This window comes from Babylonia areolata, chromosome 20, assembly GCF_041734735.1.
Source record: "Babylonia areolata isolate BAREFJ2019XMU chromosome 20, ASM4173473v1, whole genome shotgun sequence".
Taxonomy (NCBI): domain Eukaryota; kingdom Metazoa; phylum Mollusca; class Gastropoda; order Neogastropoda; family Buccinidae; genus Babylonia; species Babylonia areolata.
The window spans coordinates 11,119,927-11,139,926 of record NC_134895.1 but is presented as its reverse complement, the minus strand read 5'-3'; the positions used below and the strand labels follow the sequence as shown (position 1 = coordinate 11,139,926).

At 47.0% G+C, this 20,000-nt stretch overlaps 1 protein-coding gene and 1 pseudogene across 2 annotated transcripts in view; one reads left to right on the top strand and one right to left on the bottom strand.

Moving 5' to 3' along the window:
- The window catches only part of LOC143295136 (uncharacterized), a 16,626-nt gene extending 5,545 nt beyond the window's left edge, over positions 1-11,081 (top strand). Inside the window, exons 6-9 of the mRNA XM_076606701.1 lie at positions 725-820; positions 2,631-2,761; positions 3,945-4,059; positions 6,990-11,081. Coding sequence (XP_076462816.1) covers positions 725-820; positions 2,631-2,761; positions 3,945-4,059; positions 6,990-7,575 — 928 coding nt within the window. The 3' untranslated portion in view covers positions 7,576-11,081. The remainder of the gene's footprint in view (positions 1-724; positions 821-2,630; positions 2,762-3,944; positions 4,060-6,989) is intronic.
- Positions 10,986-20,000, bottom strand: part of LOC143295139 (patched domain-containing protein 3-like) — a 9,402-nt pseudogene continuing 387 nt past the window's right edge. The window contains exons 2-6 of the transcript XR_013056991.1: positions 19,181-19,731; positions 16,812-17,050; positions 15,335-15,538; positions 12,939-14,851; positions 10,986-11,304 (exon numbers count right to left, since the gene is read on the bottom strand). The product of XR_013056991.1 is annotated as a patched domain-containing protein 3-like (transcript). The remainder of the gene's footprint in view (positions 11,305-12,938; positions 14,852-15,334; positions 15,539-16,811; positions 17,051-19,180; positions 19,732-20,000) is intronic.

Genomic DNA, 20,000 nt, shown 5'->3' with positions numbered 1-20,000 from the left:
TTGTGTTGTCTTGCATTGTATTGTATTGCATTGTATTGCATTGCATTGTATTGCATTGCATTGCATTTATGGTATTGTATTATTTTGTATTGTATTGTATTGCATTAAAAAAAACAACAACAACAAAATCTATGCTGTTTTAATGATGCAATGTGCTGTGAGCTGTTTAGGCGGTGTTCATGTTGCAAAGTGTCGTGTGTTGTTTATGCTGTGTTACTGTTGCAGTGTGCTGTGGGTTGTGTATGCTGTGTTACTGTTGCAATGAGTTGTGTGTTGTTTATTCTGTGTTAATGTTGCAAAGTACTGTGTGTTACTTATGCTGTGTTCATGTTGCAAAGTACTGTGTGTTACTTATGCTGTGTTCATGTTGTAATGTACTGTGTGTTATTTATGCTGTGTCAATGGTGCGATACATTTATGTTATTTAAGCTGTGTTTATGTTGCAATGTGCTGTTTTGTTTATGATATGTTAAATGTAGCAATGTGCTGTGTGTTGTTTATGCTGTGTACTTTTGCAATATGTTGTATGCTGTTCTATCTGTGTTAATGTTGCAGTGCTGTGTGCTATTTATGCTGTGTTGATGTTGCATTGAGCTGTGTTTTGTATGTGCTGTGTTAATGTTGCAGTGTGCTGTAAGCTGTTTATGTTGTGTGCTGTGTGCTGTGTGCTGTTTAGGCTGTGTTAATGTTGTAATGTGCTCTGTGTTGTTGTTTTTTTTTTTAGCCGATCACTGCTGTCAGAGACCATACATGATGATGTGTCCTCAACAGCAGACAAGCTGAACTACATGCACTTTGATCAGGTGTGCAGTCAATTGAGGTGAGTAACTCTGCTGCATTAGAAACCAGTGTGTAGAAATTAGAATATTTTTTTCTACTTAAAAATTTTTTAAAAATATTATTCCAACTAAGATGCTTATATTTCCATGAAATGAAAGGTGCATACATATACACACAACTAAACTATTTCACCACCATAAGTGACTTCCGTTGACTAGACAGTGCACCATCATAGGCGACTTTTGTCGACATTAAAGGGTCATGTTGATTTAGACAATTTTTCACATTGTAAGAAAGCTTGACAGCTGCTAGCCATTTTCCTGCCAATAGAACAATGACTAACCTTTGTCCTCTGACTGAGTTTGAAGTGAACATGTCCATTGTATTGTTTTGACATGAACCAAAGCCTGCGATTGAGAACATCGTTTCTAAAATATTTGGCGCTCGGAAGTGTTTTTCACAAAGGAACTTGACGGCGAAAGAGTTAAAGTATAATGCGGACTTCTTCTTCTGCATTCACTCGTATGCACATGAGTGGGCTTTTACGTGTATGACCGTTTTTACCCCGCCATGTAGGCAGCCATACTCCGTTTTCTGGGGTGTGCATGCTGGGTATGTTCTTGTTTCCATAACCCACCGAACGCTGACATGGATTACAGGATCTTTAACGTGTGTATTTGATCTTGGGTTGTCAGTGTGTGTAGTTGTGGTGTGGGGTGAAAATTTAAATTTCAATAATATGGTAAATTGAGTTACAACCGATTTTTTTTTATATAAATTACTTTTGCTGACCTTTCTGAAGTGCATTATCTGTCTCATCTACGATAATGGAATAGTCTACCAGTTCAATGGATTTGTGTCAAATGGTAGAGTTATATGGCAGAGGAGCAAGCCAAATGCATGAATGTTTTTGCAGTATTTCTTTACCATTTGACTGCCAGTAAGCTTTACACCATTAACTCACTCAGTACAGCCAGTCCTCTCTTCTCCTCTACACAGACCCTTCGGATGTCCAGTGGGTGTCTCAATGACCCAACCTTTAGCTTCCGTCGTCAGAATTGTGGTATTCTTTGTCAACATTCACCTCTTCAGTATAAGAGCCTTCCGCTTGCAATATTTTGATGGTGGTAATTGGGGTGAAACGCTGTTAACGTCGTCTCTTTCGCCGTTCGTATGGAGAGAGTTAAGATTAGCCGCAGAATGTTTCTAGCTTTCCAGCAATATGCTACATGACCATGTAGAGGAGATTTTTTACGATACCTTGAAAAACGTAACTGCCCATGACGTCATAATGATGAAATAAGTACCTGGCACTGCTTTGTATCAGCGCCCCATTTTGATATGCTGAAGTCAAATATTGTCCATATATATTTCAATCATTTTCATTTCTTTTGCCTTTTTCTTTTTTCTCTCTTTGTTCCTGTTTTTGTGTCGTTGCTTTCCTGCACTAAAAGGACAGAGTGGGTGGTTGAGTTAGTGACAGAAGGACCGTGTGCTGGCCATTTTTTTATTTTTTATTTTATTTTATTTTATTTTATTTATTTTATTTTTATAATTTTTTTCTTTTTAAATTGTTATTTATTTTTTGTTTTATTTTATTTTATTTTAATCTTAATTAATTAATGAATTTATTATTATTATTATTTTGTAAATATATATATATATATATTATTATTATATATATATTTTTTTTCTCAAGGCCTGACTAAGCGCGTTGGGTTACGCTGCTGGTCAGGCACCTGCTTGGCAGATGTGGTGTAGCGTATATATGGATTTGACCGAACGCAGTGACGCCTCCTTGAGCTGCTGATACTGAAACTGATACTGATACGTGCCGGCCATGGTTTCAGAGACACGCTGAAGAGGGAGGCCGAGCAGCTGGAGTCTGACGTGCTGTTCCTTCAGGGGTGTCTGGACCAGGCTGCAGACACCCGCAGTCAGGCCGCCACCCCCAGCCTCTCACGGGAACCCACCCTCACTGGTCAGTATGTCTGGGGCATCTGTCGTGGTGAACGGTGGAGCGGCAGGCCTAGTGGTGTGGTGTAGTGCTGCCCGACTTAGGATATATGGCAGTGTTCCACTTGAGGCTGTGAGTTCCAAATGCAGACCAAGTTTTTGAAAATTTGTTTATTTATTCATCTATTTATTTATTTATTTATTTATGTTTTTATGTATTTCTTTCTTTCTTTATTTGTTCATTGATTATTTTATTTATTATTTATTCATCTATTTATTCATTTTTTATTTTTTATTCATTTATCTGTTAATTTATTCATTTATTTGTTTATTCATTTATTTATTCATTTATTCTTTTTATTATTATTTTTTTTTATTTAACTCTCCCCCTTCCACTAGACACTGAGTGGTTGTCTGGGTGAGGTGACAGTCATTTGCGATGAGACGATAAACAGAGGCCTCATGTGCAGCATGCTAGGAACTGCAAGGATTTACCCTTGGTAACTAAAGGGGGTTGTTGTCCCTGGCAAAATTCTGTCTGTAGAAATATCTGCTTTGATGATAAGGCAAATACACATGTGGAAAAAAAAAAAAAAAAAAAAAAAAAAAACAGAGAAAAAAAAAGAAAAAAAAAGAAAGACTCTTCATTGTGGCAGTTAACTTCCTGTCCCCACGGAAAGCATCCTGAATCTCACACAGTGAGAATATAAACAATAGAATACAACAGCAACAACACAGTACAATACAACAACAATAGAAAACAGCGCAACAACTGTGCAACCCACCCTGACAGATCAACAGGTCTGTTGTCATGGAAACTTGACCTGAGTGATCTGTAAGTCAGTGTGTGTGTGTGTGTGTGTGTGTGCGCGTGCGCACGTGTGCGTGCGTGATGTGTGTGTGCGTGTGTGTGTGTGTGTGTGTGTGTCTGTTTGTGCATGCGCACGTGCACACCTGTCGTGTAGTCCGTTCCTCAACAGTCCAGGGCTAGTTTTAACCAGCGATTTTTAGCAGATTTAAAATTGTTTGCACTGAGAATTGTTTTAAGCCTATGGAACTGGCATACGCTTAGGAAAATTCCTAAAGCTAAGCAAACTTAGCACTGCTAAGATACAGGCTCATGCAAACCCAGCCCAGGCATGCTGTTGGGTGGATGATGATGGCTTTAACGGTGAAACAGTGCCTTGATGTTTGTTCCTTCTGTTCAGAGCTGAGAGAGGAGCGCTCCCTGCTGGAGAAAGAGTTGCTGTCGGCACAGCACCTGCCCACCGCTCCCACCGTCAGCAAACCCTCTTTTCTGGCCAAGCCCTCTACACCAGCCGGGTAAGCGTGGTGCTTTGTTAGTGGCTCGGTGTCGCTTGGGGATGGGTGACATATTGCTTGGGTGACATGGTGCTGAGGGTGTGACATATTGCTGAGGGTGATGTGTGTTGCTAGGGGTGATGTGTTGTTAGGGGTGATATATTGCTGGAGGTGATGTGTTGCTTGGGGTGACATATTGCTGGGGTGTGACTTATTGCCGGGGGGGACATATTACTGAGGGTGATGTGTTGCTTGGGGTGACATATTGCTGGGGGATGACATGTTGCTGGGGGATGACATGTTGCTGGGGGGTGCGGGGGTGGGGGTGACATGTTGCTGGGGGGTGACTTATTGCTGGGGTTGACATATTGTTGGGGGTGACATGTTGCTGGGGGTGACATGTTGCTGGGGGGTGGGGTTGTGGGGTTGACATGTTGTTGGGGGTGACATGTTGCTGGGGGTGACTCATTGCGGGGGATGACATGTTGCTGGGGTGACTCATTGCCGGGGGTGTGTGTGTGTGTGTGTGACATATTGCTGTTGTGACATGCTGCTGGGGGTGACATGTTGCTGGGAGTGACATGTTGCTGGGGGTGATATGTTGCTGGGGTGACATGCTGCTGGGGGTGACATGTTGCTGGGAGTGACATGCTGCTGGGGGTGATATGTTGCTGGGGTGACATGCTGCTGGGGGTGACATGTTGCTGGGAGTGACATGCTGCTGGGGGTGATATGTTGCTGGGGTGACATGCTGCGGGGGGTGACATATTGCTGGTGACATGTTGCTGGGGGTGACATGTTGCTGGGAGTGACATGTTGCTGGGGGTGATATGTTGCTGGGGTGACATGCTGCTGGGGGTGACATATTGCTGGGGGTGACATGTTGCTGGGGGTGACTCATTGCGGGGGGTGACATATTGCTGTCGTGACATGCTGCTGGGGGTGACATGTTGCTGGGAGTGACATGTTGCTGGGGGTGACATGTTGCTGGTGACATGTTGCTGGGGGTGACATGCTGCTGGGGGTGACATGTTGCTGGGGGTGACATGTTGCTGGGGTGACATGTTGCTGGGAGTGACATGTTGCTGGGGGTGACATGTTGCTTGTGGTGACATATTTCTGGGGGTGACATTTTGCTGGTGACATGTTGCTGGGGTGACAAGATGCTGGGGGTGGCATGTTGCTGGGGGTGACTTGTTGCTAGGGGTGACTTGTTGCTCGGGTGACATGTTGCTGGGGTGACATATTGCTGGTGACTAGTTGCTGGGTGACATGTGGCTTGGGTGACATGTTGCTGGAGACATAGTGCTGGAGACATGTTGCTGGGGTGACATGTTGCTGGTGTGACATGTTGATTGGTTGATTGATTGATCAATCATTCAGTCAGATTCCAGGCATGCTCACATACACACAGACAGACATGTATTATTTTTACGTGTTGGACCGTTTTTGTTTATTTACCCTGCCATGAAGGCAGTCATACTCCGTTTTCAGGGGTGCACATGCTGGGTATATTCTTGTTTCCATAACCTACTGAAAGCTGATGTAGATTACAGGATATTTAATGTGTGTATTTGATCTTCTGTGTGCATATACACTTGAAGGGGTTTTTCAGACACTAGCAGGTCTGCACATATGTTGACATGGGAGATCGTAAAAATCTCCACCCTTTACCCACCAGGCGCCATCAACGAGATTCGAACCCGGGACCCTCAGAGTGAAAGTCCAACACCTGAACCATTTGGCTATTGCGCTGTGGGTGACATGTTGCTGGGGGTGACACATTGCTGGGGTGACATATTGCTGGTGACATGTTGCTGGGGTGACATACAAAGTTCTAGAATACTGAATTATCTCTAAAAAGAGAAACTGTTGATGCGCTTACTGACAAAAAGGCAACATATGCAGCAGATACACAGAACAACATGAACTCTGACCATTCTCCCACATTCCAAGAGGAATGCCCATTCATTGCAAACACATGCCCACACATGTTGCTCAGGGCGGCATGTTGCTGGTTGAACTGAATTGTCATCTGCAGTTCATCTTTCTTTCTTTTCTTTTCGGTTTTTTTTTCCTGCCCCATCATCTGCACCGTTTCAGTGGCAGTACTCCCACGCCGCTCTTTCCGAATCCCCCATACACATCAACACCCGGGTTCGTATGTCACAGTCCCAGCGTCGGCAGTCCGCAGGGAACCATCAATGTTAGGTCGCCAGGAAGCCACACACCAGAGGAGACCCTGTACTTCTGCTGAGTCACTTCGGTGGTGTTCGGTAGTGCTTGTTCTGATAAAACGTACTTTGGACACCACCTACTAAGCCCCCTACTGACGACAATAACGGCACAGTCACAGAGCCAGACTGAGTGAGCGTCCCTCCCAGAGTGGAGACTGCCACCACGTCCATCCAACAATAGCACCTCATGAATCTGCCGACACCGAAGACACTAACAGGACTCACCCCAAGCACAGAAGTGGAGGAGTATCAGAACTGAGATCACCATGACAGCAGGGCATGAAAGGACACTGCATCTAGGACTTGTTTGTTTATGTTGATAACGAAGGAGAATATCTGCAGTTCATCTTTGCTTTCATTTATCATAGCAAATTCTTCAACATATTCTTTTGTCATCACATTTCCCTCATTTAGTTCTCTTCATTTGCAAATTTTAGAATGAATGTTCACAACGCTTATTTTCTTTCACTAAAGTTCCGAGTACAAAGAAATGCAGATTAGTATCACATTGCATTCAGTGTTTTCATTTTTTATGATAATCATCCCCATAAACATCTCAAATTACAGAGATGTCACCATGCTGTCAGCACCAGGTTTTCAACACTCTCAACCTTGAATGAATGACAGTGAATGACTACACATGTATCTGCAATAAAGCAGAGATAGATAGTAGTTGGTTGTGTTGTGAACGACTCCATTTTGTACCCCTTGCAGTAAAGTGCCAGCCCTGACCCCAGTGAAGACCAGACTGCGGCCGGCAGCCGGCATCGACAGGAACCCGAACAAGACCAAGGCGGCGGCGCCGCTGAAGGCTTCACACTCCTTGCACCCCGCGCCCTCCGCTGACCACCAGGGGTTCGCCGCTTCCCCGGACAGCTATACCCGGGTCTCTCCGGACAGTTATTCCAGCCCTGCCACCCTCGGCAGCCACAGGGCTAGTGGACGACAGACGTGTGACGTGAACTTCCTAGACACTCCCCCCAACCCCACCACCACCACCACCACCACCACCCATCCCCGGTCAGACGCCGACAGTGGCAGCGGCAGTGCGCCTGGTGAGGGCTCTGTGGCGGTCAGGAGACACGAGGGTTCTGGAACCGGTACTGGTCGGCGCCGGAGTCTGAGCCCCGCTCGGGTGACGGTGGTGCCGGTGGGTAGTGTGGGGGTGAATGTAGGGGTGGGGGGCGGGCGGCCCTTCCTCCCTGCCCCTCCTCCCTCTGCGGAGAAACCTCAGCTGCCCCGGCCCAGCTCTGCTGAACGCTTCCGGAAGATGGTGATGCACTCTCGAGAAACCACGTAGCTTTGGTCAAGGGGAAAAAAGGGATGTGGTTTTAGTTAGGGTGTTTTTTTTTGTATTCTTTTTTGTTGTTTTGTATTGATTGGTTATGTTAGGAGCCACGCCCCCTTTTTGTTTTCTTTTTTGCCTCAGGACAGGATTTGAGGTGGTGGATTTAGATCTCAAAGTTCTGAATGGAATCGTTCTTTGGGTGTGGGTAAAGTTGACACTCACCACCTCACAATACACACACACACACATACACACACGCACACGCACGCACGCAAGCACGCACACACACACACACACATACACACACACACACACACACACACACACACACACACACACACACACACACAACCATAATTCAAAATATTAGCAAACTAACTTGTGTTGAGGTTCCATTTCAGTCTTGTTGTAACGGGGTCAGTGGGGGATTTGTTCAGTTTTAATTCAATTGTTCACCACCTGCAGGCTGAAGCGATATTCAAACTGAAGTTAAATAAATTATTGTGCTTGTGCACTGTGCACTGTGAGAGAGCTTCGCTGCTCTCTCTCTCTCTCTCTCTTATCTGCCCTGTACTACTTCTTCTTCTTCTTCTCCGTCAGCTCTGTGAAGAGTCACTGTAGGGTACCACACTGAGGAACTGTTCACCAGACTGATTGATTGATTGATTGATATGGATACTTATGTAACGGCTATCTTCGGTTGGAGACCAAGCTCTGAGCACTTTACAAACACGGGGTCATTTGCACAACAGGCTGCCTACCTGGGTAGAGCCGACTGACGGCTGCCACTGGGCGCTCATCATTCATTTCCTGTGTCACGTCATTCAATTAGATTTCAGACACGCACGCATACACACTCAGACAGACATGTAACATTTTACGTGTATGACCGTTTTTGTTTATTTACCGCGCCATGTAGGCAGCCATACTCCGTTTTTGGGCGTGTGCATGCTGGGTATGTTCTTGTTTCCATAACCCACCGAACACTGACATGGATTACAGGATATTCAACGTGCGTATTTTATTCCTCCACATCTGTCGGCTGTGTGTCAAAAACTGGGTCTCTCTGCACATCAAATAGTTTTTACGTTTGGTATATCCGTTTGTCTGCCAGTCAGTATCTGTTTGTCTCAGTTTTTTTTTCCATCTTTTAAAAAGAATAGATTCTATAACACACACAAAAACCTCTCTCACACACACAGATACACATACTCACACACACACACACACAGACTTACACAGACTCACATGCACACACACACACACACACACACACACACACTCTTATGCCAGTGACAGTGATAGGTTTGATTGATACTTGGTGCTGGTAATCCTGAAATTTGATGACTTGCCAATACTTTGATCAAAACTTAGTTATTGTTTTACATTGTGAACAGTGTTGTGAACACGTTGATCATATCCGTCCATTCTTAACTGGATTTAAGTTCTATGACATGTTTTGTGTTCTCTTTATGCTTTTGAAGGTATGCATGCTTTGCTGCAAGTGTGTGTGTTTGTGTGTGTGTGTGTGTTGAGTGTCTGTGTGTGTTTGTTGTGTGTGCATGTCTGCAAGGCAATAGTTCTTCTGTGTGTGTGTGTGTGTGTGTGTGTGCGCGCGCACACACATCTGCACGTCAACAGTTTGCTCTGCGTGTATGTGCATGCACACAACCAAGATTCGTGTTGGACGTGTAACACCTATTACCCAAACTGCACGCCCATTGACGTGTGATATATATCGGCACTCAAAAACTGTTCTTTGAAAATATTCATAGTGATGTACAAATTATTTTTGTCTGTATGAACTTACATTGCGTCTTCTACTGTTCTGCTTCTCCTGTCATTTATACGTGCACATTGGCACACAAATGGAAAATATTCATATCAATATACAAATTGTTTTTCCACACACACGCACACACACACACACACACTCACTCACTTACATACGCAGACGACGTAACCATTTTAGTCCCCGTCTGTGAAAAATACTGTTGAATCATTTCTTTCATACATTACCAACCAGTGAACAAGTAGAATTATGAATCTCTGCTATCCTCCTTTCCCTCCTCACCCCCCCCCCCACCCCCCGCCCTCCCCCCGATCCCCGTCCCTGTTGTAATGAATGGATGGGAAAAAAAGAAGAAAAAAAAAGACTGCTATGAAAAGCTATTCTGTAAGAAAACAAAAACAAAAAAAAGAAACAAAAAAAAAGACAGTTTTAGAGAAACTTTATTCAGGCAGTACACACAAGCAAAGAATTGTAATCCATCATCTTTTCATCATAACTATTTTGACCTTTTTTGTATTCGATGTTTTTGGAACTGCTGGTTATGTTTTGATGCATTGGAGTGACTGATGAATTTTGTGTTTTCGGCCATGACTGGTTACTATTACTGTCTTTTTTTTTTGCAGTAAATTTGTTACATGCTGAAAGTTGGTCTTGGAGTCCGTCTTTGCTCAGTTGCGCATGTCTGCGTTCGACTGATTGTTTCGCATAGCGCGTGTCTGAAGTTCGTATGCACAGAAATGCACTCATGTATGATGTGTGTGTGTGCATACAAGTGGGCGCTTGTGTCTGTGTGTGTGTGTGTCTGTGTGCTTACACACATGTGTGCATATGTTTGTATGTGAGAGTGTGTTATGTTTCCCTAAAATTGTATTGTATTATAGAATATAAATGCAAAGGATTATGAGTATGAATATTATAACTATTAGTTGTAATAATAATAATACATAGTTTTTCTATGGCGCGGTATCCAGCACCAATGCTGCTCAAAGCGGCTTACATCATAGTTGACTATAAACATGCCTTAAAAAAAAACATATCAACCGCTATCTGACAATGAAAAACATAGTAGTGGTAGTATCATCCTCCCCCTCCTCCTCCTCCTCCTCCTCACCACCACCAATATTAACTGAATTTCAAAGCCGAAAAGTTCACAGTCAGAGAAATCTTCTGCAGGACCAATAAGTCAGTCGTCGGGCTGGCTTCTTCATTTTGGAAAGAGTTGTCGCTGGTTCCAATCCACTCCCAACAGTCGGTTACACACGGATGAAAGTGTATCGAGAGAGGTATGTGTACAAAATGCTGTATACATAGTCTCTCTTTCGCGCGTGCGCGCGCGCACACACACACACAGAGACTCACTCACACACAAAATCACACACACACACACACACACACACACACACACACACTCACTCACTCACTCATTCACACTCACAGGGATGCACACACTTATTCACAAGCACATACACACAGACAGACACAAACACACACACACGCATGCACACACACACACACACACTTACACACACACACTTACACACACACACACGCGCGCGCGCGCGCACGCACGCACACACACACACACACACGCACACACACACACAGCGAAGCAGGGGGTGGGTCGTCCTGGTCAACAGGGGATGTCCCGGAAGTTCTCAGTGACGTAGTGCTGTGTGGCTCCCAGCGCTCCACTGGTGGACAGAGTGCACGCCACCTGGTGCACGCCCTCCAGTGACGTCACCGCCCCACCCTCCTCCTCCCCCCACCCCTCCCCTGACGTCATCCGACCGACGGCCTCCTGTGGCGTCACGTCCTCGTAGTAGTATGACGACGAGTCCAGGAAAACGTCAGTCAGGTTCTTCAAGCCACTGACGACGTCATCAGTCTGTGTGCCCTGCTTGGCTCCTCCGCGTGACGTGGGGCTGTTGAGGTTGTGGAGTCTGTGGCTGCTGTAAAAGATATCAAAGAAATTGTTAATCCTTTGACCCCCCCCTCCGGCCGTGTTTGGCTTTTGATTAAACGGATCCTTTATTCAGAACATGTTACAATACACCACAGTCCTATTTATTCATTTATTTATTCATTTATTTATTTATTGAGACATCTTGCTACAGCGCATATTCTTGAAGCTCTATGCGCTTAAAAAAAGCACTAAAAACATTCACTCAAACATCCTCACACAAACATATGCATATACTTTGATACATTGATAAGGGAGAACATTTAAAAGTGCATCATGCCATTGAATAAATCAAGAAATGTATCGGACATGAAAAGATAAAACGAAACGAAATTATGATAACAACAACAATGTAGACAATTGAAAGGCGCACACAAGCATGCATGCACATACATGCATTCAAAACACACACACACACACACACACACACACACACACACACACACACACGCCCTCTGAGGGCGCTTCGTCAGAATCACAGTTCTGTTCGCGATGAAGCGTGCTCGCCAGGCTAGTGTGATAACGTGTTTCGGACAGGCCAGTCGCTCTCGTGCCTCTCTCTGATGCGAGGTATCGTGTTGTGATCATTACGCCTCTGTAAACCAGCGCTCGTGTGAGAGCGACTGGCCTGAACGAAACACGTCATCACAATGGCCTAGCTCGCTCGCTTCATTGCATACTCATCTGTAATTCTTTCATCGTTCCTTTCATCGGGTATAACTGCGGCCAAACTTCTACTTAGAAGGTAAGTCTCGTATAACCTTTCAATTGTATACTAAACACGACAAGAACATCTTACACAAAGTCCTGTCCTGATATATGTAGCTTACATCTGAAACATGTGATCACTGTTCCAGGGTGATGGAGGATAACATCAGCAACATTGTGGGCATTGCTTTAGTTACAGAAAACATTAAAAGTCGATCACGCAAATTCATCTTGGTGTTTAACAAGCAATAAAACAGATTCTGAACAGTCATTACGAAACACATGAAATTGCTCACATAACAATCTTTGCCTTCTTTATGATTTCCTCCAGCTTGAAACACGTACACTACCCCTCCCCGTTTTGGAAAACAAACTTGGTTACATGTACTTTTTATTTAAGAATAAACTGTATTTCATAAAATGTTGGACAGTCTATGACAAATCAACCTCCAGTTAAGCTACACCCATATCGCAGTTATGACAAGTGTGTATTCCCTGTGGAATGTTATGATGCCTGTCAACTTCAGTTGGTGATTTATGATGACAACATCTAAACTGAAATAGAGACTTGACAAAGAAGTTGGTAGATCATGATTACTATATCTAAACTGAAGATATAGACACAAACGTTGGTACTTTATGAAGACTACATCTAAACAAACATAAAGACTTGACATAGAAGTTGGTAATTCATGATTACCACAGTCCAGTTCAGTTACTCAAAGGAGGCGTCACTGCGCTCGGACAAATCCATACACGCCACACCACACCTTCTAAGCTGTTATGCCTGACCAACAGCGTAACCCAATGCGCTTAGTCAGGCCTTGGTTATGACATCTAAACTAATACAAAGATATAGACACAGACGTTGGCAATTTATGATTACTGCAACTAAAGGGAGAAGAAACGACATACGTATCCGGCAGGTTGTCTCCCCTGACGGCCGCCCTGTGCCCGGAGGAAGGCGGGGACACGTCGCTCCGTCCCGACAGCCCTGGGGAACGACCACCAAGGTCTGTGTCCGAGAAGCCAGAGGCTCTGACGCCGTCACGACGCTCACTCCGGGTCGAAGGCAGAGAGACGGGGAGGTCATAGACGTCCCTGGAATCCGCGCCGTTTGGCCTCCGTGTCCAGTTCTCGTACTGACCGGCGCCGTGGTAGAGGTCGCCGGGGGACAGAGGTCTGCTGGCGTGTTGAAAGCTGCTGGAGCTGAGGCCGTGGGGGCATGTGCCTTCAGGGACGTTGTCATAGTCCGCTTTGGGAAACCCTCCAACGTTCTTGTCCACGTTTTCGTAGTCCTCTTTGGGAAGTCCACCCACAGGTTTGCCCATGTTGACGTATCTCTGTCCCGGGGATCCGTTCTGCATGGAGCGGGCCTTGCTACCTGCCGGCGGTGTTGGTGGGCTGTGGCCCGCGGCAGTTCTATTGCTCACCGATTCCGCCAGTCGTTGAAGTATGCGTTCTTTCGTGACGTGGTCCTTGTCGATCTCTTCCTGGGATTTCTCGGGGCCAAGCAGGGAGAGCACGACGGGGGTGAAGAGAGCGCCGTAGAACATTGCCGCCAGGAGGGTCAGAATCGTGACCTTGAACAGCGCCCCCACGGAGTAAGAGGTCGCCGCCAGCAACACCATCACCCCTCCCACGATGCATAACGCCGACAGGAGCAGCGGGGAGGCGGCGCGGGCCACGGCATCCACCGCACGGTCAGCACGGTGACTGAACTCGGACTGGAGATAAGCGGCGCCGATGACAGACGCGGAGAAGTGAACGGCGAAGCCGGCGCTGAGGAGGAGCGGGGTGAGGGAGACGAAGGAAAGCGGCACGTGCAGGAAGTGCAGCAGACCCGTGGCGCTCAGCAGGACGCTGGCGGCGCCGGTGACGGTCAGCAGCGAGGTCAGCGGCTCAGGGAAGAGCAGCATGTGCAGCACGCCCAGAGCGCACAGCGCCGTGCAGGCCGTCCACAGGAGCGCGGGGATAGTGGACAGGCGCTGGTCGTAGTCGAGGAAGGCCGGGTGGAAGGCGAAGACCGGGAAACCGGCGTCGGCGGCTAAGGACCTCATCCGCTGCATGAGGAGGGTCCGGTCCTCCTCGTCTGGGAGCTTCTCCGTGAAGACGTAGCACCGTGACGCCGCGATGCCTTCCCCGCTGTCGTCCAGCACCACGTCCACCCGGAACGTCTCCGACGTCCGCAGGAAGTCGGCCACCACGGAACCCGGAAAATCCTTCCCCGGGGCGGTCCTGTTGTAGAAGGGGGAGTTGATGAAGTCCACGATCCAGCATCTGAGGAAGTCGTCCTGGATGGCCGGGTCTCGCCGGGCCTTGTCCATCAGCATGACCACCAGGTCGGCCATGTCCTGCGTGTAGCGAGCGCTCCCGTCCATGACGAACATCACGGGGAAGCTGAAGCCGAAGTGTCTGGAGTCTGTCAGGAGATAGTCGTGGGTGTGTGACGACGGGGACACCAGCGTTTCCAGCCTCACGCCTTGCTTCACGTGCATGACGCCGTACACGGAGGCGGACAGCACCGTGAGGTACAGCACCCCCACCACCGCCTTCCCCGCCACGCTCCCCGTCACCGCCACCAGCGCTCGTCGGCACACCCTCTCCACCAGTCCCTGATCCCCGTACCTCTCCTCCGCCGCCGTCCCCCCCGCCGCCACACGCCGCCGCCCAGCACGGTGACCTCCCTTCCTTCTGCAGCTGGTCACGTGGCTGGGTGACGCGGCACGTGAGGGCGTGGCGCGAGGCGGCGACGCGACGTCCGTGCGTTGCCAAGCAACCGACGCCGAACATCATGGTGCTGATGTAGCAGAACATCACTGCCACGCCTGCATGAAGGTGACACGATAAGGAAGTATTAATTAAACATTTTAATCACAACAATAACATCAGTGATAATAATAATAGCATACAGTAATTTATCATCCAAAATACTTCATTGTAAGTGCAGTTGTTCATTTTAATCACAACAATAACATCAGTGATAATAATAATAGCATACAGTAATTTATCATCCAAAATACTTCATTGTAAGTGCAGTTGTTCATGTTGAGAAAGAATCAGCCAACATTTCAGATTTTACAAATACCGTGTTTTTGTTGCTGCTGCTGCTGCAGATGCACTTAAGCAAACAAACATCTCTTCCCTGCGTTCCATCCAAAACCGATCTTAACATCATGATAGCACACAAACAGGCGCGCGCGTGCACAAGAGCACACGCACACACACACACACACACACACACACACACACACCTCCCAGCCACCAACACGCACGCAAGCACCACCCGCACCCTCTACGAAGGCCCTCACCGGCGTACAGACAGAAGGAGGCCACGCTGGGAATGGAGGACGTGTAGCCCAGGCAGAGGGCGAGGGACAGGGACAGGGAGGTGACGGTGATAGAACCCCCGACCTCCGCCACGCACCAGCCCACCGCCTGGGCCACGTCCTCCCCTCGGCCCAGTCGGCTGCTCCAGGCGGTCATCAGTAGAGTCATGTCGGTCATCCCTTTCCCTGGAACGATACACAGTCACATCAGAATCACGTCTGTCATCCCTTTCATTAGAGCAGCACACCACACTAAATCATGACGTCATCATTTTTCCCTAGAACAATAAACCACGCAGAATGATGACTTAATTCATTTCTTTTGAACAATACGCCATAAAGATTCATGTCTAACATCCTTTTCCCTGGAACAATAATCCACACAGAATCATGACGTAATTCATTTCCTTAGAACAATACACTATGCAGATTCATGTCTAACATCCTTTTCCCTGGAACAATAATCCTCACAGAATCATGACGTAATTCATTTCCTTAGAACAATACACCATAAAGATTCATGTCCAACATCCTTTTCCCTGGAACAATAAAAAAATCTATTGTTTTTTATTTATTTATTTTATTTTATTTTATTTCATTTTATTTATTTTTTGTTATTTTATTTATTTATTTTATTTTATTTTCATTTTATTTTTTTCTCGAGGCCTGACTATGCGCGTTGGGTTACGCTGCTGGTCAGGCATCTGTTTGGCAGATGTGGTGTAGCGTATATGGATTTGACCGAACGCAGTGACGCCTCCTTGAGCTACTGATACTGATACTGATACTGGAGCTTTCCAACCCTGATCACTGAACACAGCAGAAGTCCGAAGCCTAGTCGATGGTGCCGCGGCGTCTCTCACAGTGTCAGTATCAGTATTAGTATCAGTATCAGTATCGGTATCGGTATCAGTATCAGCATCAGTATCGGTATCAGTATCAGTAACTCAATGAGGCGTCACTGCGTTCGGACAAATCCATAATCATACGCTACACCACATCTGCTGAGCAGATGCCTGACCAGCAGCGTAACCCAACCCGCTTAGTCAGGCCTTGAGAGAAAAAAAAAGTACAGCATTAGATGAATGAACAAATAATTAAACAAACAAATAAATAAATGAATCTTAAAAAAAAGAAAGAAAAAAAGAGAAATAATTAAAAGCTAACTCTGTTGTCTGCCTCTTACCTCACAAGCTGCAGTACACACTTCCACTGTTTCCATGAATGGGGTGAAGGAATGACTGTTTTTAGGCAGCCATACACCATTGTCGGGGTGGGAGGAGGGGTAGAGGGGAGGCTGGGGTGGGGGAGGGGAGGGGATAAATCGGTAATGTCCCGTTTCATCTACACACAAACACACACACACACACACACACACACACACACACACAAAATGCCGGTAAAAAAACAGGTCCCTGAATCTAGGAAGCTAAAACAGGACTTCACCGGGATGACTCACCTAGCACGAGAAGCGGCACGAGCCACACCGTCTCGACGACCTTGATCTTGCAGTAGCTGAGCAGCCCCGTAGCGGCCAGGAACCCCAGGGCAGGGGACACCACTCCCATGGGCACGAGGAGCACGCGCGTGGATACGACGTCACCGCCCCACGTGACGGCCAGGCAGCACGCAGCTGTCAGCGCCAGGCTGATCCACACGTACTGCACGTTCGCGCGAAAGCTGTCCGCCATCTCCCGGCTAAATGAAATCAAATTAAAATTTATGTATTAGTTGTTGGTACTTAACATCCACATCCACTCGTCTTCCCCTGAACTTTTCCGTTTATAAGACGGAAAATCTTGTACACTGGTTGATAAATAACATTTCTTCCCCTCCGCTCTTTTGACTGGCCCTCTTTACGTTTGTTTCCTAGCAGGGGAAGACACGTTGAGTATATTAATATTACAATGTAATTTAAACAAATTTACGATTTGTCTGTCTTCGGAACGGAACTGAATGGAAAGAACACATGGGAAGAAATGTGGGATATTGCCTTGATACTTATATTAGTGTCGATCTTCGGGTCTAAGGTCAAACGTTTTACGATGGGAGTCATTTGGAGCGGAGTGATGGCCTAGAGGTAACGCGTCCGCCTAGGAAGCGAGAGAATCTGAACGCACTGGTTCGAATCACGGCTCAGCCGCCGATATTTTCTCCCCCCTCCACTAGACCTTGAGTGGTGATCTGGACGCTAGTCATTCGGATGAGACGATAAACCGAGGTCCCGTGTGCAGCATGCACTTAGCGCACGTAAAAGAACCCACGGCAACAAAAGGATCGTCCCTGGCAAAATTCTGTAGAAAAATCCACTTCGATAGGAAAAACAAATAAAACAACACGCAGGAAAAAATACAAAAAAATTGGTGGCGCTGTAGTATAGCGACACGCTCTCCCTGGGGAGAGCAGCCCGAATTTCATACAGAGAAATCTGTTGTGATAAAAACCAAACCAAACCGTCAAACACCGTCAAACCGTCAAATTTGTACAACAGGCTGCCTATCCGTGTAGAACCAACTGACAGCTGCCTTTAAGCGCTTATCATTCGTCTCCTATGTCGTTCAGTCAGCCTTCAATAGCGCGCACGCACGCACCTGTGTATCATTTTATTTATAGCCCAGCTCACTTCAGGGACGGGGGATATTTCACGGCTGATTGCCCGTCAGTTCTTAGAATCAGTTGAAAAGCACCCGAAATAATGTTAAAAGGTCAGTTTTAACCCCGCCCTGTAGGCCGTCATACTCGGGGGGACACGCATGGCATGAATATATACGGATCCATAGAAAGCAGTTAAATTCATCAAGTGGAAAATTTTGGGAGACCTCAACCTCTGTCAGTCAAGCGAGTTCTAAACTGATCGAACAAAATGTGAATGCTAGCCTTCATTTAGATTCAGAGAGATTTCAGAAGACAAAACTTTATTACTCAAGCGAGTCTCTTCTTCCAATCTGTCCTGGTTAATCCACATCCACTGTACAGAGAGAGAGAGAGAGAGAGAGAGAGAGAGAGAGAGAGAGAGAGAGAGAGAGAGAGAGAGAGAGAGAAGGGGACAGTGACAAAACATGTTGATAATGATGATAATCAAGATAACTGAAACGAAAACCATATCAAACAACGACGGCGATGATGATGATAATGATGATGATGCTGATGATCGGATAATGATGATGATGATGACGATGATGATGATAGTGATGATGATAATGGTGATGATGATGATGATGATGATGACGACGACGACGACGACAAAGTTGATGATGATAAGGACGATGACAATGTCATTGATGATAATTATGATGATGACAACGGCGATGATGCTGATGATGATGTCAACGACAACGACGATAATGATAATGATGACGATGTCATTGACCCGTGAACGTCCTTCATAACGGCGGTGACGGGCGCAACAGCCGAGTGGTTAAAGCGTTGGATTTTCAATCTGAGGGTCCCGGGTTCGAATCTCGGTGACGGCGCCTAGTGGGTAAACGGTGGAGATTTTTCCGATCTCCCAGATCAAACTATGTGCAAACCTGCTTGTGCCTGAACCCCCTTCGTATGTATACCCAGGCAGGGGATCAAATACGCACGTTAAAGATCCTGTAATCCATGTCAGCGTTCGGTGGGTTATAGAAACAAAAACATACCCAGCATGCACACCCCCGAAAACGGAGTATGGCTGCCTACAGCTGGGTAAAAACGCTCATGCCCGCTCGTGTACATACGAGTGAAAGTGGGAGTTGCAGCCCACGAACGATGATGATGAAGAAGAAGAAGAAGAAGAAGAAGAAGAAGAAGAAGAAGGGTGGTGTTGTACGTCAGCACATTCACCTGACAGAGGAGGAAGCGGTGAAGACGACACGAGTGGCGTTGGTGGTGCCGCCCAGCGTCTTCATGAACTCCACAAAGGCCTCCTCCCAGCGGAACACGTCGGGCTGGAGGTCGTGCCGCAGCTTGAACGTCACCCTGACCACCCCGACCCGGGTCAGGTTGGCGTCAGAGTCAGCCAGGGCGAAGTCAAGGTCCACCTTGTTGCCCGTGGTGGGCAGCGTCCACTTGGGGTAGGTCAGGATGCCCATCCGACGCATCTGGTTGAACTGCGGCGCCAGCAGCCTCTCCCCAGTCACCACGCACGCGTTGTGACGTCTCCCGCACATGTCCTCGTATCTCAGCGTCACGCCGCCGTCCGCTTCGATCGTCACGTTGTCTTTGACATCAGCGATGACGCGGCGGATCTCCCCGATGACGTCGTCGTCGTAGACGGAGGCGTTCCCGGGCGCGGTGAAGATGAGGCTGCCCATGATCTGGTCCTCGCTCAGCTCCAGGGCGTCGTAGTGGTCCCCTGTGTGGTCCGGGAACAGCGCCCTCACCCGGCTCTGGTCCTGTCACCCACACACGTCGTCATCGTCATTCGAATGAGACGATACACCGAGCTCCCCGTGTGCAGCATAAACACATACCAGTCCATCCAAACACACACAGATACACACACACAAACACCCCCATCCATCCACACACACACACACACACACACACACACACACACACACACACACACAGCGACGCACACACCCGCACCCGCACATACACACATTAAAGACCCCACCCATACACCCATCCGTCCACACACACCCTACCCTCTCCCCCCCAA